Consider the following 27,459-nt stretch of genomic DNA (forward strand, 5'->3'; position numbering starts at 1 on the left):
GGGGTCCCTATGGGGTATTTGGGGTCCCTATGGGGTATATGGGGGGAGGATTGGGGTCTCTGGGGGGGGGGTGTCCCTATGGGTCCCGTCTCCCCCCCCATTTTAAGCCCCACCCCCATTCTAACCCCCCCCCCCATTTAACCCCCCCATTTCCCCCCTTTGTTCCCCATTAGCGGCTCCGGATCCGTCCCGCTTCCTGATCCGGGCCGGTTCTTTGGTGCTACCGGATCTTCGGCCCAACGACACCGCGGTGCTTCAATGCGGGGCGACGAACCGGCACGGCCGGGTCATGGCCAACGGCTTCGTGCACGTCGTGGGTACGGGACCCATAGAAACCCCATAGAAACCCATAGAACCCTATAGGGACCCATAGGGACCCATAGAGACCCATAGGGACCCATAGGGACCCATAGAACCCTATAGGGACCCATAGGGACCCATAGAACCCCATAGAACCCTATAGGGACCCATAGAGACCCATAGAACCCTATAGGGACCCATAGAGACCCATAGGGACCCATAGAGACCCATAGGGACCCATAGAGACCCATAGAAACCCATAGAACCCTATAGGGACCCATAGAGACCCATAGAAACCCCATAGAAACCCATAGGGACCCATAGAGACCCATAGAGACCCATAGGAACCCATAGAACCCTATAGAGACCCATAGAGACCCATAGGGACCCATAGAACCCCATAGAACCCCATAGAACCCTATAGGGACCCATAGAGACCCATAGCGACCCATAGGGACCCATAGAACCCTATAGGGACCCATAGCGACCCATAGCGACCCATAGAGACCCATAGAGACCCCATAGAACCCTATAGGGACCCATAGAGACCCATAGAGCCCTATAGGGACCCATAGGGACCCATAGAACCCTATAGGGACCCATAGGGACCCATAGACACCCCATAGGGACCCATAGGGACCCATAGCGACCCATAGAAACCCCATAGAACCCTATAGGGACCCATAGGGACCCATAGCGACCCATAGAGACCCATAGGGACACATAGAGACCCATAGCGACCTATAGAACCCTATAGGGACCCATAGGGACCCATAGGGACCCATAGGACCCATAGGGACCCATAGAGACCCATAGAGACCCATAGGGACCCCATAGAGACCTATAGGGACCCATAGAGACCCCATAGGGACCCATAGGGACCCATAGAACCCCATAGAAACCCATAGGGACCCATAGGGACCCATAGACACCCCATAGAACCCTATAGGGACCCATAGGAACCCATAGGGACCCATAGAACCCCATAGAGACCCCATAGACACCCCATAGGGACCCATAGGAACCCATAGCGACCCATAGGGATTCATAGGGACCCATAGAAACCCCATAGGGACCCATAGGGACCCATAGCGACCCATAGACACCCCATAGACACCCCATAGACACCCATAGCGACCCATAGCGACCCATAGGGACCCATAGCGCCCCATAGCGACCCATAGCGACCCATAGGGACCCATAGCGACCCATAGCGACCCATAGGGACCCATAGCGACCCATAGGGACCCATAGAGACCCATAGAAACCCCATAGGGACACTTAGGGACCCATAGGGACCCATAGCGACCCATAGGGACCCATAGCGACCCATAGGGACCCATAGAAACCCCATAGAACCCTATAGGGACCCATAGAGACCCATAGAGACCCATAGCGACCCATAGCGACCCATAGCGACCCATAGCGACCCATAGGGACCCATAGAGACCCATAGGGACCCATAGCGACCCATAGAGACCCATAGAGACCCATAGCGACCCATAGCGACCCATAGGGACCCCATAGGACCCATAGGGACCCATAGCGACCCATAGGGACCCATAGGGACCCATAGGGACCCATAGAGACCCATAGGGACCCATAGGGACCCATAGAGACCCCATAGAACCCCATAGACACCCCATAGGGACCCATAGAAACCCCATAGAACCCCATAGACACCCCATAGGGACCCATAGCGACCCATAGGGACCCATAGAAACCCCATAGAACCCTATAGGGACCCATAGCGACCCATAGAACCCCATAGAACCCCATAGGGACCCATAGGGACCCATAGGGACCCATAGGGACCCATAGAACCCCCATAGGCACGGCCGGGTCATGGCCAACGGCTTCGTGCACGTCGTGGGTACGGGACCCATAGAGACCCATAGAGACCCATAGAACCCTATAGGGACCCATAGGGACCCATAGAGACCCCATAGGGACCCATAGGGACCCATAGAGACCCCATAGAACCCCATAGAACCCTATAGGGACCCATAGAGACCCATAGAACCCTATAGGGACCCATAGGGACCCATAGAACCCTATAGGGACCCATAGGGACCCATAGAACCCTATAGGGACCCATAGGGACCCATAGAAACCCCATAGGCACGGCCGGGTCATGGCCAACGGCTTCGTGCACGTCGTGGGTACGGGACCCATAGAAACCCCATAGAACCCCATAGGGACCCATAGAACCCTATAGAACCCCATAGGGACCCATAGAAACCCCATAGAACCCCATAGAACCCCATAGAACCCTATAGGGACCCATAGCGACCCATAGAGACCCATAGGGACCCATAGGGACCCATAGAAACCCCATAGAACCCCTATAGGACCCCATAGAACCCTATAGAAACCCCATAGAACCCCCATAGGCACGGCCGGGTCATGGCCAACGGCTTCGTGCACGTCGTGGGTACGGGACCCATAGAGACCCATAGAGACCCATAGAGACCCATAGAACCCTATAGGGACCCATAGAGACCCATAGCGACCCATAGGGACCCATAGGGACCCATAGAACCCCATAGAACCCTATAGGGACCCATAGAACCCTATAGGGACCCATAGGGACCCATAGGACCCATAGGGACCCATAGCGACCCATAGGGACCCATAGAGACCCATAGCGACCCATAGCGACCCATAGCGACCCATAGCGACCCATAGGGACCCATAGGGACCCATAGGACCCATAGGGACCCATAGCGACCCATAGCGACCCATAGGGACCCATAGCGACCCATAGCGACCCATAGCGACCCATAGCGACCCATAGGGACCCATAGACACCCCATAGGGACCCATAGAAACCCCATAGGGACCCATAGCGAGCCATAGGGACCCATAGGGACCCATAGCGACCCATAGAGACCCATAGGGACCCATAGCGACCCATAGGGACCCATAGCGACCCATAGAGACCCATAGAGACCCATAGTGCCCCATAGGGACCCCATAGAACCCCCATAGGCACGGCCGGGTCATGGCCAACGGCTTCGTGCACGTCGTGGGTACGGGACCCATAGAAACCCCATAGAAACCCCATAGAACCCTATAGGGACCCATAGAAACCCCATAGAACCCTATAGGGACCCATAGAAACCCCATAGAACCCTATAGGGACCCATAGAAACCCCATAGAACCCCATAGAACCCTATAGGGACCCATAGACACCCCATAGAACCCTATAGGGACCCATAGAAACCCCATAGAACCCTATAGGGACCCATAGAAACCCCATAGAACCCCATAGAACCCTATAGGGACCCATAGACACCCCATAGCGACCCATAGCGACCCATAGAGACCCATAGGGACCCATAGCGACCCATAGCGACCCATAGCGACCCATAGCGACCCATAGAGACCCCATAGAACCCCATAGAAACCCCATAGGGACCCATAGCGACCCATAGGAACCCATAGGGACCCATAGCGACCCATAGCGACCCATAGTGACCCATAGGGACCCATAGCGACCCATAGCGACACATAGCGACCCATAGGGACCCATAGCGACCCATAGCGACCCATAGAAACCCCATAGAACCCTATAGGGACCCATAGCGACCCATAGGGACCCATAGAAACCCCATAGGGACCCATAGCGACCCATAGCGACCCATAGGGACCCATAGGGACCCATAGAAACCCCATAGGCACGGCCGGGTCATGGCCAACGGCTGTGTGGGGCAGGGTGGGTGGGGGGGGTGGTTTCTATGGGGCTCTATGGGGCGGAGGGGGCTGTGTGGGGCAGGGTCGGTGGGGGGTGGTGGTTTCTATGGGGTTTCTATGGGGATCTATGGGGCAGAGGGGGCTGTGTGGGGCAGGGTGGGTGGGGGGGGATGGTTTCTATGGGGATCTATGGGGCAGAGGGGGCTGTGTGGGGCAGGGGGGGGTTTCTATGGGGATCTATGGGGATCTATGGGGCAGAGGGGGCTGTGTGGGGCAGGGGGGGTTTCTATGGGGATCTATAGGGATCTATGGGGCAGAGGGGGCTGTGTGGGGCAGGGGGGGGTTTCTATGGGTATCTATGGGGCAGAGGGGGCTGTGTGGGGCAGGGGGGGGTTTCTATGGGGATCTATGGGGATCTATAGGGATCTATGGGGCGGAGGGGGCTGTGTGGGGCAGGGGGGGTTTCTATGGGGTTTCTATGGGGATCTATGGGGCAGAGGGGGCTGTGTGGGGCAGGGGGGGGTTTCTATGGGGATCTATGGGGCGGAGGGGGCTGTGTGGGGCAGGGGGGGGGTTCTATGGGGTTTCTCTGGGGATCTATGGGGCAGAGGGGGCTGTGTGGGGCAGGGGGGGGTTTCTATGGGGTTTCTATGGGGATCTATGGGGATCTATGGGGCAGAGGGGGCTGTGTGGGGCAGGGGGGGTTTCTATGGGGATCTATGGGGATCTATGGGGCAGAGGGGGCTGTGTGGGGCAGGGGGGGTTTCTATGGGGATCTATGGGGATCTATGGGGCAGAGGGGGCTGTGTGGGGCAGGGGGGGGTTTCTATGGGGATCTATGGGGCAGAGGGGGCTGTGTGGGGCAGGGGGGGTTTCTATGGGGTTTCTCTGGGGATCTATGGGGATCTATAGGGATCTATGGGGCGGAGGGGGCTGTGTGGGGCAGGGGGGGGTTTCTATGGGGATCTATGGGGATCTATGGGGATCTATGGGGCGGAGGGGGCTGTGTGGGGCAGGGGGGGGTTTCTATGGGGATCTATGGGGATCTATAGGGATCTATGGGGCGGAGGGGGCTGTGTGGGGCAGGGGGGGTTTCTATGGGGTTTCTATGGGGATCTATGGGGCGGAGGGGGCTGTGTGGGGCAGGGGGGGTTTCTATGGGGATCTATGGGGCGGAGGGGGCTGTGTGGGGCAGGGGGGGGTTTCTATAGGGATCTATGGGGCGGAGGTGGCTGTGTGGGGCAGGGTCGGTGGGGGGGTGGTTTCTATGGGGTTTCTATGGGGATCTATGGGGCGGAGGGGGCTGTGTGGGGCAGGGGGGGTTTCTATGGGGATCTATAGGGATCTATGGGGCAGAGGGGGCTGTGTGGGGCAGGGGGGGGTTTCTATGGGGATCTATGGGGCGGAGGGGGCTGTGTGGGGCAGGGTCGGTGGGGGGGGATGGTTTCTATGGGGTTTCTCTGGGGATCTATGGGGCGGAGGGGGCTGTGTGGGGCAGGGGGGGTTTCTATGGGGATCTATGGGGATCTATGGGGCAGAGGGGGCTGTGTGGGGCAGGGGGGGTTTCTATGGGGATCTATGGGGATCTATGGGGCGGAGGGGGCTGTGTGGGGCAGGGGGGGTTTCTATGGGGATCTATAGGGATCTATGGGGCAGAGGGGGCTGTGTGGGGCAGGGGGGGTTTCTATGGGGATCTATGGGGCGGAGGGGGCTGTGTGGGGCAGGGTGGGTGGGGGGGGGTCTCCTGAAGCCCCCTCCCCACATTTAGAGCTGCCCGTTCGGATCCTGACGGAGGACGAGACCCCCTACGAGGTGGTGGAGAATCACACGGTGCTGATGCACTGCAGGAACTTCGGGGCCCCACAGCCCAGCTTCCAGTGGTGAGACCCCCAGAGACCCCCATAAACCCTATAGAGACCCATAGACCCCCATAACCCCCCATAGACCCTATAGAGCCCCATAGACCCCCATAGACCCCATAACCCCCCCATAGACCCTATAGAGCCCCAGAGACTCCCATAAACCCCCATAGACCCTATAGACCCTATAGAGACCCATAGACCCCCATAGACCCCCATAGACCCCCCATAGACCCTATAGAGACCCATAGACCTCCTGAGACCCCCATAGACCCTATAGAGACCCATAGACCCTTATAGCCACCCCATAGACCCCCATAGACCCCCATAGACTCCCATAGCCACCCCATAGACCCCATAGAGACCCACAGAGCCCCATAGACCCCCATAGACCCTATAGAGACCCATAACCCCCCATAACCCCCCATAGACCCTATAGAGCCCCATAGAGCCCCATAGACCCCATAACCCCCCCATAGACCCTATAGAGACCCTATAGAGCCCCAGAGACCCCCTGAGACCCCCATAGACCCTATAGAGCCCCATAACCCCCAGAGACCCCCATAGACCCTATAGAGCCCCATAACCCCCCATAGACCCTATAGAGACCCATAGACCCCCTGAGACCCCCATAGACCCCCATAGACCCTATAGAGCCCCAGAGACCCCCATAACCCCCCATAGACCCTATAGACCCTATAGAGACCCATAGACCCCCATAGACCCCCATAGACCCCCATAGACCCTATAGAGCCCCAGAGACCCCCATAACCCCCCCATAGACCCTATAGAGACCCATAGACCCCCATAGACCCCATAACCCCCCCATAGACCCTATAGAGCTCCAGAGACTCCCATAAACCCCCATAGACCCTATAGACCCTATAGAGACCCATAGACCCCCAGAGACCCCAGAGACCCTATAGAGACCCAGAGACCCTGAGACCCCCATAAACCCCCATAGACCCTATAGAGCCCCAGAGACCCCATAACCCCCCATAGACCCCATAGAGACCCATAGACCCTATAGAGACCCAGAGACCCCCAGAGACCCTATAGAGACCCAGAGACCCCCTGAGACCCCCCATAGACCCTATAGAGACCCAGAGACCCCCATAGACCCCATAGACCCTATAGAGCCCCATAACCCCCCCATAGACCCTATAGAGCCCCAGAGACTCCCATAAACCCCCATAGACCCTATAGACCCTATAGAGACCCATAGACCCCCATAGACCCCCAGAGACCCCAGAGACCCTATAGAGCCCCAGAGACCCCCATAAACCCCCATAGACCCTATAGAGACCCATAGAGACCCAGAGACCCCCAGAGACCCCCATAAACCCTATAGTCACCCCATAACCCCCCATAACCCCCCATAGACCCTATAGAGCCCCTGAGACCCCCTGAGACCCCCATAGACCCTATAGAGACCCAGAGACCCCCTGAGACCCCCATAGACCCCCATAACCCCCCATAGACCCCCATAAACCCCATAACCCCCCCATAGACCCCAGAGACCCTATAGAGACCCAGAGACCCGAGACCCCCATAAACCCCCATAGACCCTATAGACCCAGAGACCCCCATAGACCCCCATAGACCCTATAGAGACCCATAGAGACCCAGAGACCCCCATAGACCCCCATAACACCCCATAGACCCCATAGAGACCCATAGACCCCCTGAGACCCCATAAACCCCATAACCCCCCCATAGACCCTATAGAGACCCAGAGACCCCCATAAACCCCCATAGACCCCCATAGACCCCCATAGCCCCCCATAGACCCCCATAGACCCCCATAACCCCCCCCAATACCCCCTAATAGACCCATAGACCCCCTGAGACCTCCCTGAGACCCCCTGGGACCCCTCCAACAGCCCCATAGACCCCCATAGACCCCCATAGACCCCTATAGCCACCCCATAGACCCCCATAGCCACCCCATAGCCACCCCATAGACCCCCATAGCCACCCCATAGACCCCCATAGACCCCCATAGACCCCTATAGCCACCCCATAGACACCCATAGCCACCCCATAGACACCCATAGCCACCCCATAGACCCCCATCACACCCCATAGACCCCCATAGACCCCCATAGACCCCCATAGCCACCCCATAGACACCCATAGCCACCCCATAGACCCCCATAGACCCCCATAGACCCCCATAACCCCCCCCAATACCTCTCCAACAGCCCCATAGACCCCCATAGACCCCCATAGACCCCCATAGACCCCCATAGCCACCCCATAGACCCCCATAGACCCCCATAGCCACCCCATAGACCCCCATAGACCCTCATAACCACCCCATAGCCCCCCATAGACTGCCATAGCCACCCCATAGACCCCCATAGACCCCCATAACCCCCCCTATTCCAGGCTGACCCCCTCTTTGGAGCCGGCCCTTCAGGACGACCGTTCCTTTGTGTTCACCACCCCATAGACCCCCATAGACCCCCATAGCCACCCCATAGACCCCCATAGACCCCCATAGACCCCCATAGACCCCCATAGCCACCCCATAGACCCCCATAGACCCCCATAGCCACCCCATAGACCCCCATAGACCCCCATAACCCCCCCCAATACCCCTTCAACAGCCCCATAGACCCCCATAGACCCCCATAGCCACCCCATAGACCCCCATAGACCCCCATAGACCCCCATAGCCACCCCATAGACCCCCATAGACCCCCATAACACCCCTCATAACCCCCCCCAATACCCCCCAACAGCCCCATAGACCCCCATAGACCCCCATAGCCACCCCATAGACCCCCATAGACCCCCATAGACCCCCATAGACACCCCATAGACCCCCATAGACCCCCATAACCCCCCTCATAACCCCCCCCAATACCCCCCAACAGCCCCATAGACCCCCATAGACCCCCATAGCCACCCCATAGACCCCCATAGACCCCCATAGACCCCCATAGCCACCCCATAGACCCCCATAACCCCCCCCAATACCCCTTTAACAGCCCCATAGACCCCCATAGACCCCCATAGACCCCCATAGACCCCCATAGCCACCCCATAGACCCCCATAGACCCCCATAGACCCCCATAACCCCCCCCAATACCCCTCCAGCAGCCCCATAGACCCCCATAGACCCCCATAGCCATTCCATAGACCCACATAGACCCCCATAGACCCCCATAGACCCCCATAGACCCCTATAACCCCCCATAACCCCCCCCAATACCCCTCCAACAGCCCCATAGACCCCCATAGACCCCCATAACCCCCCCCAATACCCCTCCAACTGCCCCATAGACCCCCATAGACCCCCATAGCCACCCCATAGACCCCCATAACCCCCCATAACCCCCCCCAATACCCCTCCAACAGCCCCATAGACCCCCATAGACCCCCATAACCCCCCCCAATACCCCTCCAACAGCCCCATAGACCCCTATAGACCCCCATAGACCCCCATAACCCCCCCAATACCCCTCCAGCAGCCCCATAGACCCCCTAGCCACCCCATAGACCCCCATAGACCCCCATAGACCCCCATAGACCCCCATAGCCACCCATAGACCCCCATAGACCCCCATAGCCACCCCATAGACCCCCATAGACCCCCAATAGCCACCCCATAGACCCCCATAGACCCCCATAGCCACCCCATAGACCCCCATAGACCCCCATAGACCCCCATAACCCCCCCCAATACCCCTCCAGCAGCCCCATAGACCCCCATAGACCCCCATAGCCACCCCATAGACCCCCATAGACCCCCATAGCCACCCCATAGACCCCCATAGACGCCCATAGACCCCCCATAGCCGCCCCATAGACCCCCATAGACCCCCATAGCCACCCCATAGACCCCCATAGACCCCCATAGCCACCCCATAGACCCCCATAGCCACCCCATAGAGCCCCACAGCCACCCCATAGACCCCCTTAGACCCCCATAGACCCCCATAGCCACCCCATAGACCCCCATAGACTGCCATAGCCACCCCATAGCCACCCCATAGACCCCCACAGACCCCCATAGCCACCCCATAGACCCCCATAGCCACCCCATAGACCCCCATAGAGCCCCATAGCCACCCCATAGACCCCCATAGACCCCCATAGACCCCCATAACCCCCCCCAATACCCCTCCAGCAGCCCCATAGACCCCCATAGACCCCCATAGCCACCCCATAGACCCCCATAGACCCCCATAGCCACCCCATAGACCCCCATAACCCCCCATAACCACCCCATAGCCACCCCATAGACCCCCATAGACCCCCATAACCCCCCCCAATACCCCTCCAACAGCCCCATAGACCCCATAGACCCCCATAGACCCCCATAGACCCCCATAGCCACCCCATAGACCCCCATAGACCCCCATAGCCACCCCATAGACCCCCATAACCCCCCATAACCACCCCATAGCCACCCCATAGACCCCCATAGACCCCCATAACCCCCCCCAATACCCCTCCAACAGCCCCATAGACCCCCATAGACCCCCATAGACCCCCATAGACCCCCATAGCCACCCCATAGACCCCCATAACCCCCCCCCAATACCCCCTAATAGACCCATAGACCCCTTGAGACCCCCCTGAGACCCCCTGGGACCCCTCCAACAGCCCCATAGACCCCCATAGACCCCCATAGCCACCCCATAGACCCCCATAGCCCCCCATAGACCCCCATAGACCCCCATAGCCACCCCATAGCCACCCCATAGACCCCCATAGACCCCCATTGCCACCCCATAGACCCCCCTAGCCACCCCATAGACCCCCATAGACCCCCATAGCCACCCCATAGACCCCCATAGACCCCCATAACCCCCCCCAATACCCCTCCAACAGCCCCATAGACCCCCATAGACCCCCATACACCCAACATTACACCCCATAGACCCCCATAGACTCCCATAGCCACCCCATAGACCCCCATAGACCCCCATAGACCCCCATAGACCCCCATAGCCACCCCATAGACCCCCATAGACCCCCATAGCCACCCCATAGCCCCCCATTGACCCCCATAGCCCCCCATTGACCCCCATAACCCCCCCAATACTCCCCAATAGACCCATAGACCCCCTGAGACCCCCCTGAGACCCCTATAGACCCCCATAGACCCCCATAGCCAGCCCCAATACCCCTCCAACTGCCCCATAGACCCCCATAGCCACCCCTGAGACCCCTATAGACCCCCATAGCCACCCCATAGACCCCCATAGACCCCCATAACCCCCCCCAATACCCCTCCAACAGCCCCATAGACCCCCATAGACCCCCATAACCCCCCCCAATACCCCTCCAACAGCCCCATAGACCCCCATAGACCCCCATAGACCCCCATAGCCACCCCCAATACCCCTCAAGCAGCCCCATAGACCCCCATAGACCCCCATAGCCACCCCATAGACCCCCATAGACCCCCATAGCCACCCCATAGACCCCCATAGACCCCCATAGACCCCCATAAGCCCCCTCATAACCCCCCCCAATACCCCCCAATAGACCCATAGACCCCCTGAGACCCCCCTGAGACCCCCATAGCCACCCCATAGACCCCCATAGCCACCCCATAGACCCCCATAGACCCCCATAGCCACCCCAAAGCCCCCTATAACCCCCCATAACCCCCCCCAATACCCCTCCAACAGCCCCATAGACCCCCATAGACCCCCATAGACCCCCATAGACCCCCATAGCCACCCCCAATACCCCTCCAACTGCCCCATAGACCCCCATAGACCCCCATAACCCCCCCCAATACCCCTCCAACAGCCCCATAGACCCCCATAGACCCCCATAGACCCCCATAACCCCCCCCAATACCCCTCCAACAGCCCCATAGACCCCCATAGACCCCCATAGACCCCCATAACCCCCCCCAATACCCCTCCAACAGCCGCATAGACCCCCATAGACCCCCATAGACCCCCATAGACCCCCATAGCCACCCCCAATACCCCTCCAACTACCCCATAGACCCCCATAGACCCCCATAACCCCCCCCAATACCCCTCCAACAGCCGCATAGACCCCCATAGACCCCCATAGACCCCCATAACCCCCCCCAATACCCCTCCAACAGCCCCATAGACCCCCATAGACCCCCATAGCCACCCCCATAGACCCCCATAGACCCCCATAGCCACCCCATAGACCCCCATAGACCCCCACAGACTCCCATAGCCACCCCATAGACCCCCATAGACCCCCATAGACCCCCATAGCCACCCCATAGACCCCCATAGCCACCCCATAGACCCCTATAGCCACCCCATAGCCACCCCATAGACCCCCACAGACCCCCATAGATCCCCATAGATCCCCATAGACCCCCATAGACCCCCTTAGCCACCCCATAGACCCCCATAGACCCCCATAGACCCCCATAGCCACCCCATAGACCCCCATAGACCCCCATAGACCCCCATAGCCACCCCATAGACCCCCATAGACCCCCATAGACCCCCATAGACCCCCATAACCCCCCCCAATACCCCTCCAACAGCCGCATAGACCCCCATAGACCCCCATAGACCCCCATAGACCCCCATAGCCACCCCATAGACCCCCATAGACCCCCATAGACCCCCATAGACCCCCATAACCCCCCCCAATACCCCTCCAACAGCCGCATAGACCCCCATAGACCCCCATAGACCCCCATAGACCCCCATAGCCACCCCCAATACCCCTCCAACTGCCCCATAGACCCCCATAGACCCCCATAACCCCCCCCAATACCCCTCCAACAGCCGCATAGACCCCCATAGACCCCCATAGACCCCCATAACCCCCCCCAATACCCCTCCAACAGCCCCATAGACCCCCATAGACCCCCATAGCCACCCCATAGACCCCCATAACCCCCCCCAATACCCCTCCAACAGCCCCATAGACCCCCATAGACCCCCATAGCCACCCCATAGCCACCCCATAGACCCCCATAGCCACCCCATAGACCCCCATAGACCCCCATAGACCCTCATAGACCCCCATAGCCACCCCATAGACCCCAATAGACCCCTATAGCCACCCCATAGACCCCCATAGACCCCCATAACCCCCCCCCAATACCCCCTAATAGACCCATAGACCCCCATAGACCCCCATACACCCAACATTACACCCCATAGACCCCCATAGACTCCCATAGCCACCCCATAGACCCCCATAGCCACCCCATAGACCCCCATAGAGCCCCATAGACCCCCATAGCCACCCCATAGACCCCCATAGACCCCCATAGACCCCCATAACCCCCCCCAATACCCCCCAATAGACCCATAGACCCCCTGAGAGCCCCCTGAGACCCCTATAGACCCCCATAGCCACCCCATAGACCCCCATAGACCCCCATAGACCCCCATAGCCACCCCATAGACCCCCATAGACCCCCATAACCCCCCCCAATAGACCCATAGACCCCCTGAGACCCCCCTGAGACCCCCCTGAGACCCCCTGGGACCCCTCCAACAGCCCCATAGACCCCCATAGACCCCCATAACCCCCCCCAATACCCCTCCAACAGCCCCATAGACCCCCATAGACCCCCATAGACCCCCACAACCCCCCCCAATACCCCTCCAACAGCCCCATAGCCCCCCATAGACCCCCATAACCCCCCCTATTCCAGGCTGACCCCCTCCCTGGAGCCGGCCCTTCAGGACGACCGTTCCTTTGTGTTCACTAATGGGACCCTGCGGCTCAGCTCCGTGCGGGGGGGGGACGGGGGGGTCTTCACCTGCCGGGCCTGGAACACACACAGCAACGGCAGCATCACGGCCAGGCTCATGGTCAGAGGTAACGGGACCCCCCCCCCCTATATGGGACCCCCACCCTATATGGGACCCCCACCCTATATGGGACCCCCCTGTATGGGACCCCACCCCTATATGGGACCCTATATGGGAACCCCCCCCATAAGGGGACCCCCCCCTAATAAAGAGGGGGGAGGGGTGTCAATATGGGACCCCACCCATATGGGACCCCCACCCTATATGGGACCCCCACCCTATATGGGACCCCCACCCAATATGGGACCCCCACCCTATATGGGAACCTATATGGGAACCCCCCCTATATGGGACCCCCACCCTATATGGGACCCTATATGGGATCCCCCCCTATATGGGACCCCCACCCTATATGGGACCCCCACCCTATATGGGAACCCCCCCCCTATATGGGACCCCCACCCCCTATATGGAACCCCCCCCCTATATGGGACCCCCCCCCATAAAGGGACCCCCACCCTATATGGGACCCCCACCCTATATGGGACCCCCACCCCTATATGGGACCCTATATGGGAACCCCCCCTATATGGGACCCCCACCCTATATGGGACCCCCCCTATATGGGACCCCCACCCCAATATGGGACCCCCCCCAATATGGGACCCCCACCCCTATATGGGACCACCCCCCTATATGGGACCCCCACCCTATATGGGACCACCCCCCTATATGGGACCCCCCCCAATAATGAGAGGGGGGGGTGTCAATATGGGACCTCCCTTATATGGGACCCCCACCCCAATATGAGACCCCCACCCCCTTATTTGCCCCCCCACCCCCCCTTATTTGCCCCCCTACCCCCCTTATCTACCCCCCTACCCCCTTTTTACCCCCCTACCCCCCTTATCTACCCCCCTACCCCCATTTTACCCCCCTACCCCCCCTTATTTACCCCCTTACCCCCCTTATTTGCCCCCCTACCCCCCTTATTTACCCCCCAACCCCCTTATTTCCACCCCCACCCCCCTTTATTTGCCCCCCTACCCCCCCTTAATTACCCCCCTACCCCCTTTATTTGCCCCCAACCCCATTTTACCCCTTCTTTTTGCTCCCCCACCCCCTTTTACCCCCCTACCCCCCCTTATTTGCCCCCCTACCCCCCCTTATTTGCCCCCCTACCCCCTTATTTACCCCCATACCCCCTTATTTACCCCCCTACCCCCTTATTTGCCCCCCTACCCCCCTTATCTGCCCCCCACCCCCTTTTTACCCCCCTACCCCCCTTTTCTACCCCCCTACCCCCTTCTTACCCCCCTACCCCCCTTATTTACCCCCATACCCCCCCTTATTTACCCCCCTACCCCCCATTTTCTGCCCCTCTACCCCCCTTATTTACCCCTCCACCCCCCTTTATTTGCCCCCCTAACCCCATTTTACCCCTCTTTTTGCCCCCCCCACCCCCTTTTTACCCCCCTACCCCCCTTATTTACCCCCCTACCCCTCTTATTTACCCCCCACCCCCCTTATCTACCCCCCTACCCCCCATTTTACCCCCCTACCCCCCTTATCTACCCCCTACCCCCCCTATTTACCCCCCTACCCCCCTTATTTGCCCCCCCACCCCCCCTTATTTACCCCCCTACCCCCCTTATTTACCCCCCCACCCCCTTTATTTGCCCCCCTAACCCCATTTTACCCCTCTTTTTGCCCCCTCCCCTCCTTATTTACCCCCTACCCCCCATTTTCTGCCCCCCCACCCCCTTTTTACCCCCCTACCCCCCTTATTTACCCCCCACCCCCTTTATTTGCCCCCTTACCCCCCTTTATTTGCCCCCCTAACCCCATTTTACCCCTCTTTTTGCCCCCTCCCCTCCTTATTTGCCCCCCTACCCCCCATTTTCTGCCCCCCTACCCCCTCCATTTGCCCCCCTACCCCCTTATTTACCCCCCTACCCCCCTTATTTACCCCCCCACCCCCCTTATTTGCCCCCCTTCCCCCCTTATTTACCCCCCACCCCCCTTTATTTGCCCCCCTCCCCCCTTATTTACCCCCCTACCCCCCATTTTACCCCCTTATTTACCCCCCTACCCCCCTTATTTACCCCCCTACCCCCCTTTTCTACCCCCCTACCCCCCTTATTTACCCCCCTACCCCCCTTATCTACCCCCATACCCCCCTTATTTGCCCCCCTAACCCCATTTTACCCCCCTTATTTGCCCCCCCCCCCCCCATTTTTTGCCCCCCCCCTTTGCAGCCCCCACCCGCATTTCGTCCCCCCCCGAAGCTCCACGGCCAAGAAGGGGGAGACGGTGACGTTCCGATGTGGGGCCACGTTCGACCCCACGTTGAGCCCCACGGAGCTGACGTGGATGAGGGGGGGGCAGCCCCTGCCCCGCGACCCACGGTGAGCAGCTATGGGGCAGATATGGGGTAGATATGGGGCTCTATGGGGCGGATATGGGGCTCTATGGGGCCGATATGGGGCTCTATGGGGCGGATATGGGGCTCTATGGGGCGGATATGGGGCTGATATGGGGCTCTATGGGGTGGATATGGGGCAGATATGGGGCAGATATGGGGCTCTATGGGGCCGATATGGGGCTCTATGGGGTGGGAAGGGGGCTCTATGGGGCTCTATGGGGCGGATATGGGGCAGATATGGGGTAGATATGGGGCAGCTATGGGGCTGATATGGGGCTCTATGGGGCTCTATGGGGTGGGAATGGGGGGGTGTGGGGCGGATATGGGGCTCTATGGGGCCGATATGGGGCTCTATGGGGCGGATATGGGGCTCTATGGGGCAGATATGGGGCTCTATGGGGTGGGAAGGGGGCTCTATGGGGCAGATATGGGGCTGATATGGGGCTCTATGGGGCTGATATGGGGCTCTATGGGGCGGATATGGGGCTCTATGGGGCGGATATGGGGTAGATATGGGGCTCTATGGGGCCGATATGGGGCTCTATGGGGCGGATATGGGGTAGATATGGAGCTCTATGGGGCGGGAAGGGGGGGATATAGGGCTCTATGGGGCAGATATGGGGCCGATATGGGGCTCTATGGGGCAGCTATGGGGCAGCTATGGGGCCGATATGGGGCTCTATGGGGCAGATATGGGGCGGATATGGGGCAATATGGGGCGGATATGGGGTAGATATGAGGCTCTATGGGGCTCTGTGGGGCCAATATGGGGCTCTGTGGGGTGGGAAGGGGGCTCTATGGGGCCGATATGGGGCTCTATGGGGCAGCTATGGGGCAGATATGGGGCTCTATGGGGCCGATATGGGGCTCTATGGGGCTCTATGGGGTGGGAATGGGGGGGTGTGGGGCGGATATGGGGCTCTATGGGGCGGATATGGGGCTCTATGGGGCTGATATGGGGCTCTATGGGGCGGATATGGGGCTCTATGGGGCGGATATGTGCTCTATGGGGCCGATATGGGGCTCTATGGGGCTGATATGGGGCTCTATGGGGCGGATATGGGGCTCTATGGGGCAGATATGGGGCGGATATGGGGCTCTATGGGGCTCTATGGGGCAGATATGGGGCAGATATGGGGCCGATATGGGGCTCTATGGGGCGGATATGGGGCTCTATGGGGCTCTATGGGGCAGATATGGGGCTCTATGGGGCTGATATGGGGCTCTATGGGGCGGATATGGGCTCTATGGGGCTGATATGGGGCTCTATGGGGTGGGAAGGGGGGGATATAGGGCTGATATGGGGCAGATATGGGGCTCTATGGGGTGGGAATGGGGGGGTGTGGGGCGGATATGGGGCTCTATGGGGCGGATATGGGGCTCTATGGGGCGGATATGGGGCCGATATGGGGCGGATATGGGGGCGGATATGGGGCTCTATGGGGCTCTATGGGGTGGGAAGGGGGCTCTATGGGGCGGATATGTGCTCTATGGGGCCGATATGGGGCGGATATGAGGTAGATATGGGGCTCTATGGGGCAGATATGGGGTAGATATGGGGCTCTATGGGGCTCTATGGAGTGGATATGGGGCTCTATGGGGTAGATATGGGGCCGATATGGGGCTCTATGGGGCAGATATGGGGTAGATATGGGGCTCTATGGGGTGGATATGGGGCTCTATGGGGTGGATATGGGGCTCTATGGGGCTCTATGGGGTGGGAAGGGGGCTCTATGGGGCTCTATGGGGTGGGAAGGGGGCTCTATGGGGTAGATATGGGGCTCTATGGGGTTCTATGGGGCAGTTATGGGGCAGCTATGGGGCAGTTATGGGGCAGCTATGGGGCGGGAAGGGGGCTCTATGGGGTGGAAATGGGGCTCTATGGGTCTCTATGGGGCGGATATGGGGCTCTATGGGTCTCTATGGGGTGGGAAGGGGGCTCTATGGGGCTCTATGGGGCAGTTATGGGGCAGTTATGGGGCAGCTATGGGGCAGCTATGGGGCGGATATGGGGCTCTATGGGGCTCTATGGGTCTCTATGGGGCAGTTATGGGGCAGCTATGGGGCAGCTATGGGGCAGCTATGGGGCTCTATGGGGCTCTATGGGTCTCTATGGGGCGGATATGGGGTTCTATGGGGCAGCTATGGGGCACAGACCCTCCTGCTGCCCCACAGCTACTCGGTGGCCGGGGGGACGCTGACGGTTTCCAACGTGGACTATGGGGACGAGGGGACGTTCCAGTGCCGGGCATCGACCCCATTGGATGCGGCCGAGGCTGAAGCAAAGCTCAGAGTCGTGGGTGAGGACCCCATAGACCCCATAGACCCCATAGAACCCTATGGAGCCCCATAGAAACCCATAGAACCCCATAGAACCCCATAAACCCCATAGAACCCATAGAACCCCATGAACCCCATAGAACCCCCATATAACCCCATAGACCCCATAGAACCCCATAGATCCCCATAAACACCATAGACCCCATAGAACCCTATAGAACCCCATAGACCCCATAGAACCCCATATAACCCCATAGAAACCCCATAGAACCCCATAGAACCCCATAGAACCCCATAGACCCCATAGACCCCATAGAACCCCATATAAACCCATTGAACCCTATAGAACCCCATAGAACCCCATAGAACCCTATAGAACCCCATAGAACCCCATAAACCCCATAGACCCCATAGAACCCCATAGAACCCTATAGAGCCCCAGAGAACCCCATATAATCCCATATAACCCTATAGAGCCCCATAGAACCCCATAGAACCCCATGTAACCCCATAGAACCCCATGTAACCCCATAAACCCCATATAACCCTATAATATAACCCTATATAACCCCATATAACCCCATAAACCCCATAGAACCCCATAGAACCCCATAAACCCCATAGAACCCCGTATAACCCCATAAACCCCATAGAACCCCATAAACCCCATAGAACCCTATATAACCTCATAAACCCCATATAACCCCATATAATCCCATATAACCCCCTATAACCCCATATAACCCCATAAACCCCATATAACCCCATATAATCCCATATAACCCCATATAACCTCATATAACCCCATATAACCCCATATAACCCCATATAATCCCATATAACCCCCATATAACCCCCATATAATCCCATATAACCCCATAGCGATCCCACAGCGCCACCCAGTGGTCACACGGCGTCATTACATCCCACAACCCCATATAATCCAATAGACCACAGCGCCACCTGGTGGTCACATCGCGTCATTACATCCCATTGACCCCATTGATCCCATTGATCCCATTGACCCCATTGACCCCATTGATCCCATTGATCCCATTGACCCCATAGACCCCACTGACCCCATTGACCCCATTGATCCCATTGACCCCATAGGGCGCCCTGGCCCCATTGACCCCATTGATCCCATTGATCCCATTGACCCCATTGATCCCATTGATCCCATTGCCCCCATTGATCCCATTGATCCCATTGACCCCATAGGGCGCCCTGGCCCCATTGACCCCATTGATCCCATTGATCCCATTGACCCCATAGGGCGCCCTGGCCCCATTGATCCCATTGATCCCATTGCCCCCATTGATCCCATTGATCCCATTGACCCCATAGACCCCATTGACCCCATTGACCCCATTGATCCCATTGACCCCATTGATCCCATTGACCCCATTGATCCCACTGACCCCATTGACCCCATTGACCCCATTGACCCCATTGATCCCATTGATCCAATAGACCCCATAGACCCCATTGACCCCATTGACCCCATTGACCCCATTGTCCCCATTGATCCCATTGATCCCATTGACCCCATAGACCCCATTGACCCCATTGATCCCACTGACCCCATTGACCCCATTGACCCCACTGACCCCATAGCCCCCATTGATCCCATTGACCCCATAGACCCCATTGACCCCATTGATCCCATTGATCCCATTGATCCCATTGACCCCATTGATCCCATTGACCCCATTGATCCCACTGACCCCATAGACCCCATTGATCCCATTGATCCCATTGATCCCACTGACCCCATTGATCCCATTGATCCCACTGACCCCATTGACCCCATAGACCCCATTGATCCCATTGACCCCATTGATCCCATTGACCCCATTGATCCCATTGATCCCATTGACCCCATTGATCCCATTGACCCCATAGATCCCATTGACCCCACTGACCCCATTGACCCCATTGATCCCATTGACCCCATTGATCCCATTGACCCATTGACCCCATTGACCCCATTGACCCCATTGATCCCATTGACCCCATTGATCCCATTGATCCCATTGATCCCATTGACCCCATTGATCCCATTGACCCCATTGATCCCACTGACCCCATTGATCCCATTGACCCCATTGATCCCATTGACCCCATAGACCCCATTGACCCCATAGACCCCATTGACTCCATTGATCCCATTGACCCCATTGACTCCATTGATCCCATTGACCCCATTGACCCCATTGACACCATTGACCCCATTGATCCCATTGACCCCATTGACCCCACTGACCCCATAGACCCCATTGACCCCATTGATCCCATTGATCCCATTGACCCCATTGATCCCATTGACCCCATTGATCCCATTGATCCCACTGACCCCATTGACCCCATTGATCCCATTGACCCCATTGACCCCATTGACCCCACTGACCCCATTGATCCCATTGATCCCATTGACCCCATTGATCCCATTGATCCCATTGACCCCATTGACCCCATTGACCCCATTGACCCCACTGACCCCATTGACCCCATTGATCCCATTGACCCCATTGACTGCATTGACCCCATAGACCCCATTGACCCCATTGATCCCATTGATCCCATTGACCCCATAGACCCCATTGACCCCATTGATCCCATTGACCCCATAGGCCGCCCTGGCCCCATACGTGACCTCCAAGTGATGGAGGTGGATGAACGTCACGTGCGCCTCAGTTGGACCCCGGGGGACGATCACAACAGCCCCATAGAGAGTAGGGGGGAATGGGGGGGTCTATGGGGGGCTATGGGGATTTGGGGGGGTCCTATGGGGTCCTATGGGGATGTGGGGGGTCTATGGGGGTCTATGGGGGTCTATGGGGATGTGGGGGGTCTATGGGGTCCTATGGGGGTCTATGGGGGTCCTATGGGGGTCTATGGGGATGTGGGGGGGGTCTATGGGGGTCTATGGGGATGTGGGGGGTCTATAGGGGTCCTATGGGGGTCTATGGGGATGTGGGGGGTCTATGGGGATTTATGGGGGTCCTATGGGGGGTCTATGGGGATTTGGGGAAGTCTGTGGGGGGTCTATGGGGTCCTATGGGGGTCTATGGGGATGTGGGGGGTCTATGGGGGGTCTATGGGGGTCTATGGGATCCTATGGGGATGTGGGGGGTCTATGGGGATTTGGGGGGGTCCTATGGGGGTCTATGGGGATGTGGGGGGTCTATGGGGGTCTATGGGGGTCTATGGGGATGTGGGGGGTCTATGGGGGGGTCTATGGGGATTTGGGGGGGTCTATGGGGGTCCTATGGGGATTTGGGGGGGTCTATGGGGGTCTATGGGGATTTGGGGGGGTCTATGGGGGTCTATGGGGATGTGGGGGGTCTTTGGGGGGTCTATGGGATCCTATGGGGATGTGGGGTGTCTATGGGGGGTCTATGGGGTCCTATGGGGATGTAGGGGGTCTATGGGGATTTGGGGGGGTCTATGGGGGTCTATGGGGGTCTATGGGGATGTGGGGGGTCTATGGGGGGTCTATGGGGGGTCTATGGGGTCCTATGGGGGTCCTATGGGGATGTGGGGGGGTCTATGGGGGGTCTGTGGGGATTTGGGGGGGTCTATGGGGGGTCTATGGGGTTGTGGGGGGTCTATGGGGTCCTATGGGGATGTGGGGGGTCTATGGGGGGTCTATGGGGATTTGGGGGGGTCTATGGGATCCTATGGGGATGTGGGGGGTCTATGGGGATTTGGGGGGGTCTATGGGATCCTATGGGGATGTGGGGGGTCTATGGGGGGTCTATGGGGGGTCTATGGGGGTCTATGGGGGTCTATGGGGGTCTATGGGGGGGTCTATGGGGGTCTATGGGGTTCTATGGGGATTGGGGGTCTATGGGGTCCTATGGGGATGTGGGGGGTCTATGGGGTCCTATGGGGTCCTATGGGGATGTGGGGGGTCTATGGGGGTCTATGGGGGTTCTATGGGGTCCTATGGGGATTTGGGGGGTCAGTGGGGGTCTATGGGGATTTGGGGGGGTCTATGGGGGGTCTCACTGTCGCCCCCCCCCCCATTAGAGTTCGTGGTAGAGGAGGAGGAGGGGCTCTATGGGGGGGGGGGGGGGGGTTTCTATTCGTGTCTATGGGGGGGTCTATGGGGGGTGGGCTCAATGGATGTCTATGGGGGGGTCTATTGGTGTCTATGGGGGGGTCTATTGGTGTCTATGGGGGGATCTATGGGGGGTGGGCTCAATGGATGTCTATGGGGGGGTCTATGGGGGGGTCTATGGGGGGGGGGCTCAATGGATGTCTATGGGGGGGTCTATGGGGGGTCTTTATGGGTCTATGGGGGGGTATATGGGGGGGGGTCTATTGGTGTCTATGGGGGGGTCTATGGGGGGTCTTCATGGGTCTATGGGGGGGTCTATGGGGGGGGTCTATTGGTGTCTATGGGGGGTTCTATGGGGGGTGGGCTCTATGGATGTCTATGGGGGGGTGTCTATGGGTCTATGGGGGGGTCTATGGGGGGTGGGCTCAATGGATGTCTATGGGGGGGTCTCTATGGGTCTATGGGGGGGGTCTATGGGGGGGGTCTATTGGTGTCTATGGGGGGGGCTCTATGGGTGTCTATGGGGGGGTCTATGGGGGGGTCTATGGGTCTATGGGGGGGTCTATGGGGGGGTCTATGGGTCTATGGGGGGGTCTATGGGGGGGTCTATGGGTCTATGGGGGGTCTATGGGGGGTGGGCTCAATGGATGTCTATGGGGGGGTCTATGGGGGGGTATATGGGGGGTGGGCTCTATGGGTGTCTATGGGGGGTCTATGGGGGGTGGGCTCTATGGGTGTCTATCGGGGGGTCTATGGGTGTCTATGGGGGGGTCTATGGGGGGTCTTTATGGGTGTATGGGGGGGGGTGGGCTCTATGGATGTCTATGGGGGGGTCTATGGGGGGGTCTATGGGGGGTGGGCTCTATGGATGTCTATGGGGGGTCTCTATGGGTCTATGGGGGGTCTCTATGGGTCTATGGGGGGGTCTATGGGTGTCTATGGGGGGGTCTATGGGGGGGGGTTCTATGGGGGGCTCTATGGGGGGGGGTCTATTGGTGTCTATGGGGGATCTATGGGGGGTGGGCTCTATGGGTGTCTATGGGGGGGGCCCTATGGGGGGTGGGCTCTATGGATGTCTATGGGGGGGTCTATGGGGGTCTCACTGTCGCCCCCTCCCCACTTAGAGTTCGTAGTGGAGGAGGAGGAGGGGCTCTATGGGTCTATGGGGGGGGGGGGTTCTATGGCTGTCTATGGGGGGGTCTATGGGGGGGGTCTATGGGGGGGTCTGTGGGGAGGGTCTATGGGGGGGTCTATGGGGGTCTATGGGGGGGTCTGTGGGGGGGGTCTCTATGGGGGGTCTTTGGGGGGCCCTATGGGGGGTCTCTATGGGTCTATGGGGGGTTTCTATGGGTCTATGGGGGGTCTCTATGGGTCTATGGGGGGGTCTCTATGGGTCTATGGGGGGGTCTATTGGTGTCTATGGGGGGGTCTATGGGGGGTGGGCTCAATGTATGTCTATGGGAGGGTCTCTATGGGTCTATGGGGGGTCTATGGGGGGGTGGGCTCTATGGATGTCTATGGGGGGGTCTATGGGGGGTCTTTATGGGTCTATGGGGGGGTCTATGGGGGGGTCTATTGGGGTCTATGGGGGGGTCTATGGGGGGGTCTATGGGGGGTGGGCTCAATGGATGTCTATGGGGGGGTCTCTATGGGTCTATGGGGGGGGTCTATGGGGGGGTCTATGGGGGGGGGGCCCTATGGGGGGTCTCTATGGGTCTATGGGGGGGGTCTATGGGGGGTCTATGGGGGGTGGGCTCAATGGATGTCTATGGGGGGTTCTATTGGTGTCTATGGGGGGTCTATGGGGGGTGGGCTCAATGGATGTCTATGGGGGGTCTATGGGGGGGTCTATGGGTCTATGGGGGGGTCTATGGGGGTCTCACTGTCGCCCCCTCCCCCCATTAGAGTTCGTGGTGGAGGAGGAGGAGTCTCTGTTCGGGCCCGGCCGGTTCTCGGAGCGTCTGACGGTCCCGGAGCCCCGGACCCCCCCCCTCCCATTGTCCCCCTACGGACGGTTCCGGTTCCGGGTGGTCGCCGTTAACGCTTATGGGAGGGGGGAGCACAGCGCCCCCAGCGCCCACATCCAGACACCCCCCGCGGGTACGGGACAACATGGGAGCCTATAGGGACCCTATAAACACATAGGGACCCATAGAGCCCATAGGGACCCTATAAACCCCATAAACCCCATAGGGACCCTATAAACCCCACAAACCCCATAGGGACCCTATAAACCCCATAGGGACCCTATAAACCCCACAAACCCCATAGGGACCCCACAAACCCCATAGGGACCCTATAAACCCCACAAACCCCATAGGGACCCTATAAACCCCATAGGGACCCTATAAACACCATAGGGACCTATAAACCCATAGGGACCCTATAAACCCCACAAACCCCATAGGGACCCATAGATCCCATAGGGGCTCTATAAACCCCACAAACCCCATAGGGACCCTATAAACCCCACAAACCCCATAGGGACCCTATAAACCCCATAGGGACCCTATAAACACCATAGGGACCTATAAACCCCATAGGGACCCTATAAACCCATAAACCCCATAGGGACCCTATAAACACCATAGGGACCCTATAAACCCTATAAACCCCATAGGGACCCATAGAGCCCATAGGGACCCTATAAACCCCATAGGGACACATAGACCCCATAGGGACCCATAGATCCCATAGGGACCCCACAAACCCCATAAGGATCCCACAAACTCCATAGGGACACATTGAGCCCATAGGGACCCTACAAACCCCATAGGGACCCTATAAACCCCATAGGGACCCATAAACCCCATAGAGACCCATAGATCCTATAGGGACCCTATAAACCCCATAGGGACCCTATAAACCCCATAGGGACCCATAGATCCTATAGGGACCCTATAAACCCCATAGGGACCCATAGACCCCGTAGGGACCCATAGATCCCATAGGGACCCTATAAACCCCATAGAGACCCCATAAACCCCATAGGGACCCTATAAACCCCATAGGGACCCCATAAACCCCATTGGGGCCCTATAAACCCCATAGGGACCCATAGATCCCATAGGGACCCTATAAACCCCATAGGGACCCATAGAACCCATAGGGGCCCTATAAACCCCACAAACCCCATAGGGGCCCTATAAACCCCATAGGGACCCATAGATCCCATAGGGACCCTATAAACCCCATAGGGACCCATAGATCCCATAGGGACCCTATAAACCCCATAGGGACCCATAGAGCCCATAGGGACCCATAGATCCTATAGGGACCCTATAAACCCCATAGGGACCCATAAACCCCATAGGGACCCTATAAACACCATAGGGACCCTATAAACCCCATAGGGACACATAGATCCTATAGGGACCCTATAAACCCCATAGGGACCCCATAAACCCCATAGGGACCCCATAAACCCCATAGGGACCCTATAAACCCCATAGGGACCCATAGATCCCATAGGGACCCTATAAACACCATAGGGACACATAGATCCCATAGGGACCCTATAAACCCCATAGGGACCCTATAAACCCCATAGGGACACATAGATCCTATAGGGACCCTATAAACCCCATAGGGACCCCATAAACCCCATAGGAACCCCATAAACCCCATAGGGACCCTATAAACACCATAGGGACCCTATAAACCCCATAGGGGCCCTATAAACCCCATAGGGACCCCATAAACCCCATAGGGACCCTATAAACCCCATAGGGACACATAGATCCCATAGGGACCCCATAAACCCCATAGGGACCCTATAAACCCCATAGGGACCCACAAACCCCATAGGGACCCCCTAAAAACTCATTGGGACCCCATAGAACCCCAGCCCCATAGAGCCCCATTGACCCCAGCCCTATAGAACCCCATTGACACACACAGGGGGGGGGGTTGAGTTGTGGGGCTTTAATATGGGGGGGGGTCTCATCTGACCCTATTTGTGACCCCAAAAGCTCCTGAACGAAACCCGGGGGGGGTCCATGGGGAGGGGAACGAGACCGGGAACCTCGTCATCACATGGGAGGTAAAGGGGGGCTATGGGGCGGGGGTCCTATGGGGGGGCTATGGGGCGGGGGTCCTATGGGGTCCTATAGGGGGGCTATGGGGCGGGGGTCCTATGGGGTCCTATGGGGGGGCTATGGAGCGGGGGTCCTATGGGGGGGCTATGGGGCAGGGGTCCTATGGGGTCCTATGGGGGGGCTATGGGGCGGGGGTCCTATGGGGCGGGGGTCCTATGGGGGGGCTATGGGGCGGGGGTCCTATTGGGGGGGGGTTCCTATAAGGGGCTATGGGGTGGGGGGCTATGGGGCGGGGGTCATATGGGGTGGGGGTCCTATAGGGGGGCTATGGGGCGGGGGTCCTATGGGGGGGCTATGGGGCGGGGGTCCTATAGGGGGCTATGGGGCGGGGGTCCTATGGGGTCCTATGGGGGGGCTATGGGACGGGGGTCCTATGGGGCGGGGGTCCTATGGGGTCCTATAGGGGGGCTATGGGGCGGGGGTCCTATGGGGCGGGGGTCCTATGGGGTCCTATGGGGGGGTTATGGGGCGGGGGTCCTATGGGGGGGCTATGGGGCGGGGGTCCTATGGGGTCCTATGGGGGGGCTATGGGGCGGGGGTCCTATGGGGGGGGGGTTCCTATAGGGGGACTATGGGGTGGGGGTCCTATAGGGTAGGGGTCCTATAGGGGGGCTGTGGGGCGGGGGTCCTATGGGGTGGGGGTCCTATGGGGGGCTATGGGGTGGGGGTCCTATGAGGTGGGGTTCATATGGGGTGGGGGTCCTATAGGGGGGCAATGGGGCGGGGGTCCTATGGGGCGGGGGTCCTATAGGGGGCTATGGGGCGGGGGGGTTATGGGGCGGGGGTCCTATGGGGCGGGGGTCCTATAGGGGGGCTATGGGGTGAGGGGGTTATGGGGGGGGGGTCCTATATGGGGGTTATGGGGTGGGGGTCCTATAAGGGGCTATGGGGTGGGGGGTGGTTATGGGGCGGGGGTCCTATGGGGTGGGGGTCCTATAGGGGGGCTATGGGGCGGTGGTCCTATGGGGCGGGGGGGTTATGGGGTGGGGGTCCTATAG

At 58.8% G+C, this 27,459-nt stretch overlaps 1 protein-coding gene across 1 annotated transcript in view; it reads left to right on the forward strand.

Annotated features, from left to right (window-relative positions):
- LOC146751147 (neuronal-glial cell adhesion molecule-like) overlaps positions 1–26,457 on the forward strand; it is a gene marked incomplete at its 3' end in the record, with an annotated part of 65,157 nt that extends 38,700 nt beyond the window's left edge. Inside the window, 9 exon segments of the mRNA XM_085535483.1 lie at positions 174–317; positions 5,766–5,877; positions 13,494–13,660; positions 15,852–15,863; positions 15,866–16,001; positions 18,194–18,318; positions 20,932–21,033; positions 24,270–24,464; positions 26,336–26,457. Coding sequence (XP_085391609.1) covers positions 174–317; positions 5,766–5,877; positions 13,494–13,660; positions 15,852–15,863; positions 15,866–16,001; positions 18,194–18,318; positions 20,932–21,033; positions 24,270–24,464; positions 26,336–26,457 — 1,115 coding nt within the window.
- Between the last annotated feature and the right edge of the window lie 1,002 nt (positions 26,458–27,459).

The sequence above is a fragment of the Coturnix japonica genome, unplaced genomic scaffold (genome assembly GCF_054131305.1).
Source record: "Coturnix japonica strain WE unplaced genomic scaffold, WE-NBRP24 Scf125, whole genome shotgun sequence".
NCBI classification, from domain to species: Eukaryota; Metazoa; Chordata; class Aves; order Galliformes; family Phasianidae; genus Coturnix; species Coturnix japonica.